The sequence below is a fragment of the Peromyscus eremicus genome, chromosome 8a (assembly GCF_949786415.1).
Source record: "Peromyscus eremicus chromosome 8a, PerEre_H2_v1, whole genome shotgun sequence".
NCBI lineage: Eukaryota > Metazoa > Chordata > Mammalia > Rodentia > Cricetidae > Peromyscus > Peromyscus eremicus.
In genome coordinates, this window is record NC_081423.1 from 49,494,484 (window position 1) to 49,511,047 (window position 16,564).

Here is a 16,564-nt window from a genome sequence, read left to right on the forward strand (position 1 = left end):
TTTATAATAACTGGAGCTTACCTACCAAAGGATATCAAACTGTGACACTCACAACCATCAATGAAATTCATTTTCCTGGTAACAAAAACAGAAATCCTATAAGCAAGGCTGCATATAATTTGGCTCCCTACTCTTTGGTCTCATCCTGGTCCAGTGATGTTGGTCTCCAGACTACTCCATCACACACGTGGGTTTCTATCTTTCAACCTTTATATAAGTTCTGCCTTGTGTCTGTGACATGCTTCCCCTAGGCTTCACAGGCTCTCTCCTTTCCCTACCAACTCTTTGGTCAGAGTTTGTTTCTCAGGAGGGCTTGCGCTGACCTCACTAATACTGGTTGGTTTTATCAATCCTGCCCACCCTGACTCTATGTAGAAATCCTCCTCACACATGGACACACACTAAATATTAAGTTTTATACTAGTTAAGATATATACCATAGAGGAACTAAATAGTTTAATACAGTAACCAGTTATGCTTATTATATAACTGAATGAATAGATTTTCATTTCTTTAAAACTCTAGCCATTTGTTTTTCTATATCTCAGATCCCTACAGAATTCAATCCAAACCTCCCACCACTTTTTCCTCTGTTAGTATACATTTGTCAACTGCTAAGGAATGCACGGAGATGCCAGAACCCAGGGAAGAATGTAAGTACTTAAGGATCAATTGAGATTTAGTTTCTGCCTTTGAGATCCTAGGAAAATCCTTTTGTTGTTCAGCCTTCTGTCTGAGTCCAACAGAAATGTGACTGAACTTAGCTTGTGATCTTTTTTGTAGTTTCTGAACTCTCTGCTCAAATGATTATCACTGCTCAGAATATGTTTCCAGAAAGACCAGGCAAGAACTATTTATTTTGTAGCCATCAGGACTTATTCATTAGCTCTGAATCAATTTCAGAGGTTTTGTCAATTATCTCCAGGATGACATGCAGGCAGACATGGTGCTGGAGCAGGAGCTAAGAGTTCTACTTCTTGATCCAAAGGCAGAAGAAGCAACTGTATCAACACTGGGTATAGCCTGAGCATAGGAGACTTCAAAGCCCATTCCCACAGTGACATATTTCCTCCAACAAGGCCACAACATACTCCAGCAAAGCCACACCTCCTAATATTGTCACTCCCTATGGAAGACATTTTTTTTCAAACCACCATATTCCACTCCCTGACTCCAATATGCCTATAGCCATAACATAATGCAAAATACATTTAGTCCAACTTCAAGAGTCCGGTAGTCTATAATACTCTCAAACTTGTTTAAAAGTCTAGAGTTCAAAGTCTCTTCTGAGATTCATGCAATCTCTGAACTGTAATATCCTATAAAAATCAAAATCAAAAAGCAGATAACATACTTCTAACATACAATGGCACAGGATATATATTACCATCCCAAAATGGAGAAAAGGGAGAATAGTGAGGAAATACTGGACCAAAGCAAGACTGAAAACCAGCTGAGCAAACTCCAAACTCTGCATCTCCATGTCTGATATCAAAGCACCCTTCACATCTCCAACTCCTTTCAGCTTTATTGACTGCAACATATTTCTTTCTCTTGGGCTGGTTCTACTCCCTGTTAGTAGCTCTCCTTGGTCAGTATCCCATAGCTGTGGCATCTCCAACATCTTGGGGTCCCCAAGGCAATCCAGGCTTCACTTTGGCAACTTCACACAATGGCTTCTGTAGGTCTCCATGCAGAGACACTCCTGACACATGCCTAGGCTCAGTGGCTTCCCTTAGTCACTGAGGAAGATTCCACAATCCCTTTCTTCTATCCTTGAGTCTAAAACCAGAACTAAGTAGCTGAAGCTGCCAAGTTCTGCTGCTTACTGGGGCTGGAACATGACCCTGTCATTCAATTACATCTTCACCAGCTTTCTGTTTAAGATGGTTTCCTTTACTGCCCAAGCTTGGCTGTCCTGAAACTGGATCTGTAGACCAGGCTGGTCTCAAACTCAGAGATCTGCCAGCCATTGCTTTCCAAGTACTGGGATTAAAGGCATGCAGCACCACACCTGACTCTAAGCTTTTTGAAAACGTAGCTGGGTGGGATCTTGCCCTGAGCTCACTACTCCCTTTATTCAATTTCTTGATCTGTTTATCTCCTTGAACACAGACTTAGCTCCATTCCACTTCCTGGTGCTCCTTTTCTCCTCAAATTGTACATTTTGTACTTTTTCTTTCTCAGCTCTTTCCTTTTCATTATAAATCTTCATTAGGGTAACACTAGTAACCACAAGACAGAGTCCATACTAGGTTGTTTTGTGATTTCCTCTGCCAACAGAATTAATCCAAAACTCTTTAATTTAGCCTCAGTCAGATTTTTCAGGGAAAGGGAAAAAGTGGCCTCATTCTTAGCCAAAATATTATAAGAATGATCTCTAGGCAATATTCTAAAATTCTTCTCCTCTGAAACATCTTGAACCAGCCCCCAACAGTTCAGATCACACTCAGCACCACTGTCTTCTATGCTTCTACTAGGATGGCCCATTAAGGTGCACTTAAAGCGTTCAACTGCCTTTCTAATTCACAGTCCCAAGGTCCATATTCTTTCAAACAAAAACATGGTCAAAACTGTCATAACAATACCCCAGTTCCTGGTCCAAACTTCTGTCTCAGTTAAGGTTTTTATTGCTGTCAAGAGACACCATGACCATAGCAACTCTAATAAAGCTTACAATTTCAAAAGTTTAGTTCCATTATCTTCATGGCAGTGTACAGGAAGACATGGTGCTGGAGAAGGAGGTGAGAGTTCTTGATTTCCACACAACAGAAGCAACTGTGTCCACACTGGGTGTAGCTTGAGCATAGGAGACCTCAAAGCCCACCCCTACAGTGACATGCTTCCTCCAACAAGGCTACACCTCCTCCAACAAAGCCACACTTCCTCATAGTGCCACTCCCTATGGGAGACATTTTCTTTCAAACCACCACATATATACACACATGCTTACATGCACACACACAATTGCAGGAGTACCATCATTGAGAAGGGGTGACAGGGCATTAGGTGTTTATTGTACAAGACATTTCTAGTTGGAGAGGAAAGAAAGAATGGAGGAGAGAGGGGGAAGACTGATAGGATGAGAACCAGATCAAAGTCGGTATGTTGTTTGAGAGTTGACATCTGACAAGTCTAACAGTATAGCAAGGAGTGGATGGCAGAGAATAGAGCCGGGCTATTGATAAGCAGAGTAGATGCAAGAGTTTGTGAGAATTTTGCTCTTCTGTCTCAATTTGCTTTCTTCCTCTCCTTCCTCCTTCTTCCTCCTCCTCCTCCTCCTCCTCCTCCTCCTCCTCCTCCTCTTCTTCTTCTTCTTCTTCTTCTTCTTCTTCTTCTTCTTCTTCTTCTTCCACTACCTCCTCCTTGTTATTCTTCTTTTTTAAGAAAGTAACAAGGACATTCAACATCAGGAATTAAGAGTGGAATCACTCAACTTTTCTCTAGCCCCGTTGACTTCCTGGAACAGACATGGGGCTTGCAGAGAGTTGTGTTCCACATGGATTGTGGTTTTGCTTAATGACTATGAGTAAGACAGAAGCCAGATGGGAGATGGCCCAAGGATATGCTGACAATGGAACAGCTACTCAAATTGGGCAAGGTACAAGAACCTGAATGTGAGTGAGGGACACTGGGAGGCAGTGGACTAGAGGTCCCAGCAGAGTGTACAGACTATGGTAGTCAATGGTCTGGAAGGGAGAAAGCTGGAAAAGAGAAGTGCTAGTGACTGAGAGGGGTGTATACAGGTGGATCAGATGTAGTAGGGACTTGAGGAGACAGGCTTCTCATGTGATTGGAGGGCCTTTTAATTGTCTGTTGAAATCATCGTGTGTCAACCAAAGCAGAAGCAGTATTGGGAGAGTCACGATGAACCAGATGCCAAATGAGGGCAAAGACATCAGCACAGAGTAGAACCATAAAGGGTGATGTCATGTGATAAGAAAACATTGAAACTGCAGGTTCATTGCCATGAATGGAGTAGCCACAAGAAGGAATGAGGAGGTCATCTGTCCCCACTGCAGGCTCATAGGTAGGAGGTCTGTGGGGAACATAAAGGTAAATCCTGGAGGGAACCAGCATTGGCTACAGAAAGGTAAGAAGGACCAGTTAGAGAACTAAAGATGGGTTGTCAGGAACCAGGACTGCCACTGTATATGGAATACCTACAAAGGGACACTCTATTCTAGGTGTCTTAGTATGTTATTTAGGATGACATTTTATAAGCCAGGCATTGAGGCACTTATAATCCTAGCACTCACAAAACAGAGGCAGTAGGGTTGCAGAAGGTTTGAGATCAGCCTGGGTAGCAATTGTGTAACCCTGTTCCTAAAACAAAAACAAAAATGGATTGGATTTCCTAGCAATACCATGGGAGCCTATGAGCCTGACAGAGTGGGTTCAAGATACTCACCTCACCCGGCTGAGTGTGACAGAAGCTGGGATTGAACACAAGGTAAGTGTCACTCCAAATCCCTCTTACCGTCAAGAGCACAAATAAGCAGTCAACTACTGAAATGTTAGGAAGAATAAGCTGGCAGCAGTGAGGGGAAGGGAAGAGGGAAGGGAAAACCCAGGTACTAAATCCTGGCAATGCTCCCTTCAAATGTTTCTCCCTTACATTTTTTTTTCACCTTGAACTGGTATACTGGGACAGAGAAGATGCTAAAATTATAGCTTTTCCCCTCACCAATGCCCTCTTCCCCCTACATGCACAGCTAAGAGGACTGAGAGTGAAATACAGGTGAGTGGAGGACAGACACCAGTGTGGGCTATAGTAAGGTAAGAGGAGCCACATGTATGCACCTACGGGGCAGAAGACACCTTTCTGGCTTAAGTGGCATGCAGTGAGGGGAGAGGACAGGAGCGGGGGTCAGAAGCTAAGTCCTACAGGTGCTAAGAGGGTGACCAGCAAGGAGAGCAGAGGCAGGCAGAGGCAGGCAGGCCAGGTTTTACAGGGACATGGGATCAGCTCTAGGGTTCATAACAGAAGTACATGGGAAGTCCTAAAGATTCCTGGTATAGGTTTTGAGAAAAACCTTTGTGAATAAGGGACCAGAGGTGTTTTTAAATTATTGAATTTAAAACTTAAGTACATAATACATTTGCATAGTATAAGTATGACAAATCGTCCACCCACTCCTGTACCTCAACAATTTAGTTCCCTAACTATGGATTAGTTTTTCTCCCCATTCCCCCTACTCTCTTCCTTCTCTATTTTTCCCTTTACCTCCTTAATTTAGATAGACTCTTTTATGTAGCTCAGGATGGCCTGGGGCTCACTCTACAGCTCTGGCTTTTCTTAAACTCACAACAATCCTCCTGCCTCAGTCTTTGGAGTACTTGAATTAGAGGTCTGAGGAGCCATTTCCAGTTTTCCTTTCTCTTTTAATTTTTTTGCTGTTGATTTTATTTTATGTGTATGGTTAGTTTGCCTGCATGTGTGTCTGTGCACCATGTGCATGTAGTGCCCACAAAGGCCAGAAGAGGGTGTTGGATCCCCTGGAACTGGTGTTACAGATGGTTGTGAGCAGTCATGTAGGTGCTGAGAATCAAACCCAGGTCCTCTGGAAGAGCAGTCAGTGCTCTTAACTGCTGAGCCATCTCTCCAGTCCCCATTTCTTCTTTTTAATACAAATAGTTGCATACTATATATAAATTCTGTACTTAAAAACCCACACTACTGTATTATTTACAATGCTAGCCAAGAACTGGAGTCAACCTTTGTCTTAGTTTGCTTTCCACTGCTGTGATGAATACCATGATCCAAAGCAACTCAGGAAAGGAAAAAGGTTCATTTCATCTTACACTTCCTGGCCACAATCCTTGATTGAGGGAGGTCAGGGCAGGAATACAAGGAATAACCTGGAGGCAGGAATTGAAGCAGAGACCATGGAGGGGGTGCTGCTTATTGGCTTGTTCTCCATGCCTTGCTCAGCCTGCTTTCTTAATATAACCCAGCACCACCTGCAGAGAGTGCAGGCCCTCTGTGCACCACCCACAGTGAGCTGGACCCTCCCACAACAACCAGCAATCAAGAAAATGCCTCATAGACATGCCCACAAGCCAATATGATGGAGATAATAATGGAAAACATTGCTATACAAATACAGTGTAACAGTATTTGGCTTTAACAAGAGGAAGAAAAGAGATTGGTTGTGCATGACAACAGGAAGAACCATGAGGACATTGGCTGAGTGAAATGATCCAGTGGAATGATGATGGTAGTTGAAGGTGTTGCCTCTCAAGCTGGGCAAGGAACAAGTACACTATTGTGGCCAGGAGACACTGGAAAGGCAGTAGATTGAAGTCCCAGCAGAGTCCAGAGACTCTGGGCAAGGTATGGGAGGGAGCAAGCTGGAAGAGCAGAAGCACTGTTCATGGGGGGCAGCGGGTGGGGGGATGCACAGGATCACAAAGTGTGTAGGGGGGCGGGGCTCGAGGAGAAAGACTCAGGGAACCCAGAGCCATATGGTTGGGGGACCTTTTAATGTTTGAAATTAAGTGTCAAGTCAGGAGAAACACTGAGAGTCACAAAGAGATGGATGCAACACGACTCTGTTTACATAGTGTCTTAATTGCGGTTTCTACTGCTGTGAAGAGACATCATGACCACAGAAACTCTTATAAAGAAAAACATTTCATTGGGGCTAACTTAGAGTTTCAGAGGTTTAGTCCATTACCTTCATCGGGGTGCTGGAAAAGGAGCTAAAAGCTCTACATCTTGATCCACAAGCAGCAGAAAGAAGCTGTCTCCTACACTGGGCATAGCTTGAGCATATGAGACCTCAAAGCCAGAGTGACACACTTCCTCCAACAAGGCCACACCTCCTAATAGTGCCACTCCCTATGGGCCAAGCATTCAAACACATGAATCCATGAGGGCCACACCTATTAAAAACACCACACCTAGAGCAGTCAAATTTGTGAAGACAAATTGCGGAATATTGTTTGATGGGCCTGGGGATAGGGACATGGGTGCTGTTGGGTGAATGTAGTTTCAATAATGTTGAGTAGGGGGGACCTGGAGGTGTTTGTGTCTAACAACATTGTACTGTACAGCTAGAAACTCCTGGGGGGGGTGGATGAATTTTATGTGTATTTTTTTCAAATAATACTTTAAAGAGTAGTCTGTATTGGTAATTCTTTTGAACAACCTTAGAGTATTTCACTGTATAAATATTCCATAATTCATTCATTTATTTCTTGACTGAATAATTTTGTCTCCAATCTAAATTTTAAAAAGATCAGGTAGGCTTGGTTCTGTATACCTATACTCTTAGCACGGTGGAGGCAAGAGGATCAGGAGTTAAAGGTCATCCTTAAGCTACATAAGTTAGAACCTAGCCTGGGCTACATGAGACTGCCTGAAAAAAATAAAAGTGAAATCTTTTAAAAGTAAATTGTCTATTTATTTATTTTACTTGCATATATGTGGGTCTGTGTGCATGTATGCCACATGTGTGTAGGTGCTTATGAAACACAGAAGGTGTCAGATCCCCTGGAGCTGGAGTTTCAAGCTGTTGCAAGCTGCCTGACTTGGGTGTTGTGAACCAAACTCTGGTCCTCTGGAAGTGTGCTTTTGTAAGCATTAAGCCATCTCTGCAGCCCCCAAAATTAACTTTGCTTGCTGGATTGTACTTTGTTAGTGATTGCACTCACTTCTTTAGTGATTACAACAATCCTGAGTTATGCTCAAGCCCTCTACATAGACTAGTTTGTGTCTCATCTCTGAACCTTTAAAAATTATTTTTTGAGATTACGTATATGTGTGTGTTTATGTGCGTGTATGTGCACATGTGACTTCAGATACCTACAAAAGGTAGAAGAGGGCATCAGAAAAGGGCATCAAATCCCCCAGAGCTGGGACTATGGGTGGTTGTGAGCTGCCTGACATGGAACTTTTTCAAGGGCCATATGCGCTCTTAACTGCCTCTCCCTGCTCAGGAGGCAATGCACCACTAAGATCAAGGCAGCATCTTAAACTACATGACTTTTTCTTTTCTCTGAAACCAAGAGCATTTCCTATCATCCTTTACCAGGGGATGTGACCCACAGGTGGACTTCTGTGCAGAAGGTGTTCAAGCATAATACAGTGATAAGACCATTCAATTTAAAAGTATTCGAGAAGTTATTACTAGCCTCGCTTCCCTGGTCCCTGAGAGCTTGCCCATCCATCATGTTCCTCCTTGGAATTCTCCCTTCGCTAGCAACGAGGGAACATTAAATGTAGCAAGGAACATCCAGGTCCTGGCTGTACCAATAGGTTTGAAAGTGCTTACCCTCACTGTCTTAAGTTTCAAATATTCTGAATGCATGATCAGATACATGCGTTTGTGCTTTTTTAGGGGAAGCATATCATGGGTGAGAACTTATTTTCTATTCCTGTGTAGTTTCCAGGACACCAATCACACAGCTAGTTCCTGAATTACACCAATTTCGTGACTGGCTGGACCTGGAGAGGACCAGTCTCTGGAAGCACGAAAGTTTTCTTTCACTTGGAAAGGTCTAAAGGGGAACAAGAACCTCTCCTAAATACCCTTGTGAAAATTCTCTGAGAGTCAGAGGTTCCATCCATGTCCGTTTCCCCAGGGCGGTGACAGACCCTTCCCAATGCCCACTGGCGATTTCCAAAATGATACTCAACTTCTGCGGGCACAGGGCTGACCTTTAGTAAATGATTGCATGGTAAATGAATGATACACTCAAAACCAAAGCGCCTCCCTCTGAACACCTCTGCTAAGGAAATAAAGCACCGCAGCTTCTTCCACCCAGTAGACCCACTCGAAATTTCCCCCTCCCCCCATTCACCACTGTTCTATCCTCAGCTCTTGCTTTTGACTTGCAAAGCTGCCAGGGATTCGGGCACTCTTCACACTCTGGCTTCCCCTTGAACCAAGACCCTGACCCAAGTCTGGTTCTCACTGTGGCCTGGCCTCTACCTAGACTTGCCCCCAGCGGGTACCATACAGTTCACCAGGGTTTTGGTTTCCTTGAAGCTCCTCCCAGGCTGTGCTCCAACCTCAGTCACTTTCTTCCAGACTCCACCCCTTGCCTCCGCCCTCTGGCTGTGACCCCGCCCACTCACCCTCCCCTGCACCGTCGCCCCACCTTTTTGGATCTGACTCCGCCCCTCATGCACACGCCCCCCCATCCTCTCCCCGCCCCCCAGGCTTCAGCCTCTGCTAGCTAGGGGCCACCCACCCACCCTCACCTCCGAGAGCAGCGGGGCTAGGTGCTCCAGAGGTAACGCGGGCAGGTCTCCGCAGAGCACCGCACCGCGGAGGCTGTGACTTCCTGGAGGCTCTGGCCTGGTGCGCAAGAAAAAAAGCCCCTTGGTGCGAGCCGGGCCGGTCTCCGGTCCTGCGTCCAGGCAGGGTCGTACCACCAGGCCCCCAGGCCCAGGCTGCACCACCAGCAGCGGCCGCGGCTCCGCGGCTGCACCGTGATCCAGGAAGGCTTGCAGCAGCCGCTCCACCTCGGCTGTGCCCGAGCAGCGCTCCCAGGCACCGGCGACTGGACGCAGACTCCGAGTCACGAAAGCCCCCAGGAGCCGCAGCCTCGGGTCGCCGGGCTCCTCATCCCCAGTCTCCACCAGGGCAGCTGGCTCTTCCGCGCCGGGCATCGCTCCTTGCCTGCTGCTGCCGCCGCGTCCGTTTCCCTAGCGACCGGGATGCCAAGCCCTCCCGCCTCTGCTCTCCTTATATTGGGTACTGAACTCTAGCTCCGCCCCACTAAGTTAATAAGGTAGGCAGGGGCTGGGAAGGGGCGGGGTCGCGTCACTGTTGCTGGGAAACTGGTGGAGGCTCTCCCACTTCCAGGATGGTCTGGTAGACTGGAGGTGTGCAGAAGAAAGCAAAGCAAAGGATTGCGTGGGAATCCTTTGTCTAAGGTCATATTAAAGTCTTCAGCCGCCTCCATACACAAACAACATAATTCTCTTACCCTATTCTAAATATATAATTTAAAAAGTTAATCCCAGTGCCAAATCATAATACCACGAATGTAAGGAAGTTGAATGCAATATAAATAAATTTCTTTTTCCAAGGTGATAACTTAAAAGACTTCAGGAGAGTACTGTCTGAGAGATTTTTTTTTTCTTGCAAAGTATAAGCTTACAAGAGACATGCAATCTGTTGGTGAGACTCAGGAATTGTTTCATTTAAATTTACAGTTAATTAGGTACACATGGCTGGTAACCACTTCGGATGTCTCCACTTCAAACAGATATAATAAATTATTGTAAAAATATTCTGCAGTACCTTGCTCTGCCTACGCTTTCATCTACCAAAAGGGCAACTGTGCTGGGTGATGTGATTCTGTGGGAGTGGCCCCCGCTCAATTCTTATATGTACTAAAGCGCTTGTAGATATGCGGCATGCTAAGCATCCCTTGCTGACCAGGGAAATTATCACTTTTCCCAGGCTCTATCCTTCTGCATGATCAGAATCAACAGCTTGGGCCTTTGCAAGTGATGTGATGTGTGAGTGATGGTGAGGGTGTGTGGATACCAAGGAAATGGACTCTCAGCATGAGGCCAGCAGGTTTGCAAGAATCTCCTCTTTGCACCTCCACGCTGATTGTATTACCTCCCAGGGACCGCAGGGTTTCTTAGTAAAGTGGAGGCTTACAATAGGCTTCAAAGGAATATTAACAGCGTGGCACTTATCAAAGGCAGCTTGGCTTAACAAGACCCCCTCAGGACAGCACCAGTGCCTAGAAGCTAAAATGATTGATTTCTCAATAACTGGGACCCAGGGGTTCTGTGATGAAAATGTTTGCATTAGAAAATGGATCTTTATTATGTCTACGCAGAATGTTTTATCATTGATGCATTAAACACAAGCGAAGCAATTAGGAAGAAAGGAGCAAAATGGGGTTGATAACCGATATTTCCAAAAAGACATTGTGGAAAATGGAAATGTCAGAGGCTTCTTACATATACCATAATCCCTTCCTTCCTTTCTTCTACCCTTCCTCTCTTCTTCCCTCCTTCCCATAAGAAGTCCTCATGGCTGTTTTGGATGGCAAATGTCTCCAGTGTGTCAATCTGCTTATGTTTTGTATATAGAGTGAACTCAGGACCATTCATTTTCTATAAGTCTGTCAAATAAAGTTTGGGCCACCCTCACCCTGGCTCCCCCCACCCCTTTATCTCATTTGCCTCATGCCTCACCTATATAAAAACTGGATGAATGGTGGGATGAGGGGATGTGTCAGTGGGTAGGAGAACTTGCTTTGCAAGCTTGAGGACTTGAGTTCATCCTCCACCCCTCAAGACCTATGCTAAAAGTTAGGCATAGCCGTAACCCAACACTGGGGGGTCAGGGACAGGTGGATCCTAAGGGCTCACTCGCTACTGAGCCTAGCAGTAAACTTCTGGTCCAATGAGAGATCCTCTATTGAGGAAACAGGGCAGGGGGCCATGGAGAAAGATGCTCCACATCCTACTCTGACTGGTATGGGGCATGCATGTATATATGAGCATGTATAGGCATGCGTGTGCATAGACATACAGAGAGTGAATGAGTCCCTAAAGATGTCTGCCTGAAGTGAAGTCTCTCAAATGCTGCCATCTGTTTTTCTGTTTCTCTATAACACACCTTCTGTTTATTTTAGGAGTTGATTTTTTTTTGGAAATTTTTTATAGGTTGTATTAAAAACAATTGATATTTTCTATATATTGAATAGGTACAACAAGAAATTACCCCAAAACCTAGCAGTTTAAAATTGCAATAAATACTTAATCCCAGGCATTTTGCAGAGGGTGAAGATTTTGAAAACAGCTTGCCTAGATGGTTGTGGATGTTTTGTGATGGTGAATGTAAAACCTCATCAGGGCTCCATCAATCATCTGAAAGCTTGAGCAGGCTTTGGAGTGTCACCGTCAAGACAGCACACTCTCCAAACAGGCAGGTCAGGGTTGACTGCTGGCAGGAGGCTATTTTTCAAATTCATGGCCTTTTTTTCTTTAATTGCTGACGTGTGTGTGTGTGTGTGTGTGTGTGTGTGTGTGTGTGTGTGTGTGTTTATTCCTAGATACATACAACAACCTGCTCAGTCTGCACATTACTTGCCTGTATATATTTTCAAAGATGACCACTTGGTATTGGACAACCAGTTGGTATGCTCTTCTCTGGGGAAGACAGTTTCTATAGCTCTCAGCATTTCTCATTTGCCTTTAGTTCTTTATCTAGGGTTGGGGCTGTGTGAGCTTTCCCTCACCCATGTTAGCTTGTCTATTGGTGTTGTCCTTGTCCAGGTATGTATTTTCATTTTCACCATTCTTATTCAACTTTATACATGTTTACTTCCATATATATATAGTTATATACTGTACAATAAAATAAGTAATAAATAAGTGTAGCACAGTTGCTCATGCCTATAATCCTAGCACTTTGGAGGCTAAGATAATCACAGGCAAGGGCAAGACTAACTTGGGCTATGTAGAAAAGTCCTGTCTCAAATAAATACAAATAAATAAGAAATCAAGTGCGGGGTTCATGCTTGTAACCTCAACACTTAGAGATAGAGGCCAGAGGATCAATAACTCAAGATTATCTTTGACTGCATAGAGAATTTCAAGCACATTGTGCTACATGAGACTCTATCTCCAAAGACAGGAAGTTCATTCCACTTAATGGAAAGGCTCATTGTTTGCATTTGTAAAATTATAATCAAATGTCTTAGAAATGAAACTTCATAATCAAGTGTGTTCCTGGTGGTGTCTTTGTTACCCATCCCAGTAAGGACTGCTTGCTGTGTCTCTTTACAGAGCTTCTTGACTGTCTTCAACCCAGTTGGCTCTTGACTCATGGATGGGGAAGCATTTTATCCTGCTGACTTTATGACAAGCACTTTTTCCCCTCCTTCCACTGTAATCACTTCCCCTTCGTCTCCTTGACTTCCTCCCCTGTTCCCATCCCTTCAACATTAGTGTTGCAGTAACCTGCCTCATCCTCCTCCTCTCAACTTTCATCCTCTCCTTGTATGAACTTGTTTATCCAAAGCAATAATTCTTCCCGTTATGCAAATGGATCACACACATATCCTTATGTCCAGCCCAGATTTGGGTGAGATATTATCTTTGTGGGTAACACATCTTATCCCCTCAAACTGTGACAGTAGAGAGGAAAAATTAACTGGATATAGGAAAAGAAAAGGAGCCCTATTTATATTAGAGTTCTGGTTTAAGTCTCTCATAAAAATTTTCCAAACCATTAGCAAAGGGCTATAATCTCTTTTCTGAGAAAAAATATAAATAAGGCATGTTTACAGTCAAAATATATGTCTCAAATCCTTTGACTTTTCTGACCTATTTTTATCTTATCAGCCTATATAACTATGGTATGAGTTTCATAAACCACATATATTAAAGTTGCTTAGATGAAAGTAAAAATGGTGGTTTGAATGAGAGTGGCTCCCTATAGGCTCATGTGATTGAATGTTTGGTCCCAAGTTAATGGAACTGTTTGGAAAGATTAGGAGGTATGGCCTTACTGGAGGAAGTGTGTCACTGGGGGTGGGCTTTGAGGTTTCAAAAGGCTATACCAGGCCCAGTCTTTCTCTCTGCCTGCTGCCTGCAGATCAGGATGTAAGCTCTGAGTCCCAAGCCTGCCTTCCTGCCCTCATGCTTCCTGCCATGATGATAATGGACTAACCTCTAAAGCCCCCAATTAAATGCTTTCTTATATAAGAGTTACTTTGGTCATAGTGTCTCTACACAGCAATAAAACAGTAACTAAGACAGAAGTTGATACCAGGGACTGGTATTGGTGTGACAAGCCTGACCGTGGTGTTGTTTGGAGAAATATAGAAGATTTGGGACTGTGGATAGGGGAGCAGTTGAATGTTATAAGCAAGGCTTCATAGGCCATCCTAGTAGGAGCATAGAAGACAGTAGTGTTAAAAGAGCAATGTGGACTGTGGAGGCCTGACTCATGTTTCAGAGGGGAAGAATATCAGCAACTGACCTAAAGACCATTCTTCTAATATTTTGGCAAAGAATGTGGCTGCTTTCTGCCCTTGCCCCAAAAATCTACCTGAGGCTAAGTTGAAGAGTTTGAGATTAATGTCATTGGCAGAGGAGATTTCAAGATAACCTAGTATTACTGTGGCACATGGTCACTAGTGGTCGCTCTTATGCAGACCCACAATGAAAAGGAGCAAGCAGAGCAAAGAGACATACAATGTACAGTTTGAGGAGAAAAAGAGAACCAGGAAGTGTAATGTTGAAGCCAAGTCCTGTGCTCAAGGAGATAAAATGTTTGAAGAAATGCCTGATTCAAAATGACATAAAGGGAGTAGTGTCCTCAGGGAAAGATCCCACCAGGCTAAGCTTCCTTTATGAAAAATAATTAAAGGAAAGCATCAACAACAGAAAGCTTGTACAAATGTAATTCAAGGATGGGGCAAGATTCCAGCCCCAGCAAGCAGAACTTGATAGCTTCTGCCATGTGGTTTTGGCTTTAGAGTCAAGAAGAATATAGGAAGTGCAGTGTAGAATCATCCTTTATGGTTCAGGAAAGCAACTGAGGCCAGTGGTGTGATAGGAGAGTCCCTGCATGGAAGCCCAGAGAAGCCATTGTGTGAAGCTATGAAAGCTGGATTCTGGATTATGTTGGAGACCCTGAGATGTAGGAGATGCCAGAGCCATGGGATACCTGCCAAGGAGAGCTATATACTTGGTATGGAATCAGCCTAAGATAGAAGTGTGTTGCAGTCAGAAAAACTGGAAGAGAAGAGACACATAAGTCCTTTGCCATCAGATGCAGAGATATAGAATTTGAACTTTATCATGTTAGGTTTTGGTCTTGCTTTAGCCCAACATTTCCTTTCTACAGACCCTTTCCTCCCTTTTGGAATGGTAATGTATATTGTGTGCCATTATATGTTGGAAGTAGGTGATTTGCATTTTTGCTTTTGCCTTTCTGTGGGGTTACAGTTAAGGGATTGCCTTAAGCCTCAGAAGAGACTTTAGACTTTGGAGCAGTCTTGAGGCTGTGAAAGACTCTGGGGACTTTTGAAGTTGGACTAAGTAAATTTTGAATTATGCTATGATTACAAGCTTATGAGGGTCAGGAAGTGGAGTGTGGTGGTTTGAATGGGAATAGCCCGCATAGGCTCATATGTTTGAACATTTAGTCCCCAGTTAGTGGAACTGTTTGAGAAGGATTAGGAGGTATGGCCCTTGTTGGAGTTACGTGTGACCTTATTGGAGAGAGTGTATCACTGGAGGTGGGCTTTGAGGTTTCAAAAGCCTGCTCCAAGCCCACTCTCTTTTTCTGCTTGCTGTCTGTGGATCAGGATGTGAGCAATACTCTGAGTCCCAAGTCTGTCTTTCTGCTACCATGCTTCCTGCCGTGATGATAATAGACTAACCTTCTAAAACTATAAGTGAGCCTCCAATTAAATACTTTCTTTTATAAGAGTTGCCTTGGTCATGGTATCTCTTTACAACAATAAAATGGTAACAAAGTCAAGAAGCAGACCAAACATTTCTCCTTAATCTTTTTAAGCCTCTGAACAATGTAACTTCAAAGTTGTACATATAGTTATTACTAAGACTATGAAAGAGGATTCTCTCCAGAAGCCTATGCACATATTTGGATGTACACCAGCTCTGATGGCAAGGAGACAGCCCAGCACTGCCACCAGCAGCCTGAGGAATTCTCTGTCTCCTTTGAGAACTCCACTGAAGTAAAGTTGGATCTTTGACTAGGTCACAGAAAACTATTTCAGAGTGAAGGGAACTTAGTTTAGTAATTTTAAACCAACAGTTATGTAGAAAAAGGACAGAATATAACCCCAAGATGTGAGGGCAGGCTTCATGAGAGAGTCATACATAGGTAGCATTACAATGGTTATGTGTACAATCTTGGGGATTTTAAAATTACATTTCTCAAAGGATATGGTTTATAGCACTGTTTAAAGATCAAGTATTTAAATGAAGATTAGAAGTGTAAAACATGAGTTGGTTTACTTACTGCTTTTCTTTATTTTTTGACAATTTCATCTGTGTATTTAATGAACTTTGGTTATTTCACTGACCATAGCTGTAAAGGCTGGCTTTATTGTCAACTTAATGGAACCTAAAATGGGAACAGAACCTCAATGGAGGATTATCTACATTCGGTGGGCCTATGGGTATGCTTGTGGAGGATTTTCTCAGAGAAGTTCATTAAGCTCCAGACTGTAGCAAGTTTTTCTCTATTCCACCAGCTAGCTCTCAAATAATGGCATGGAGACTTATTATGAAATCTCGGCCTTAACTTAGGCTTCTCCCACGAGCTCTTATAACTTAAATTAACCCATTTATATTCATCTACGTTCTATCACATGGCATTACCTCTCTTTCATCTTGTACCTCCTGTTTCCTCTCTGTGTCTCCTGGCCTCTCCCCTGCACATTTAGATTCAGCCTCCTCTTCCTTTCTTTCCCCGGAAATCCTCCCTTACCCTCTCCTGCCTAGCTATTGGCCATTCAGCTTTTTATTAAACCAATCAGAAGGTGTTTTAGGCAGAGACAAATCTTTACATTGTAAACAAATATTCTGCAACACCTGACT

General features: G+C 43.7%; 1 protein-coding gene across 1 annotated transcript in view; it reads right to left on the reverse strand.

Annotated features, from left to right (window-relative positions):
* Dnah9 (dynein axonemal heavy chain 9) overlaps positions 1-9,622 on the reverse strand; it is a 346,197-nt gene extending 336,575 nt beyond the window's left edge. The window contains exon 1 of the mRNA XM_059270927.1: positions 9,212-9,622. Within this exon, the coding sequence (XP_059126910.1) occupies positions 9,212-9,622 (411 nt within the window). The remainder of the gene's footprint in view (positions 1-9,211) is intronic.
* Positions 9,623-16,564: the final 6,942 nt, after the last annotated feature.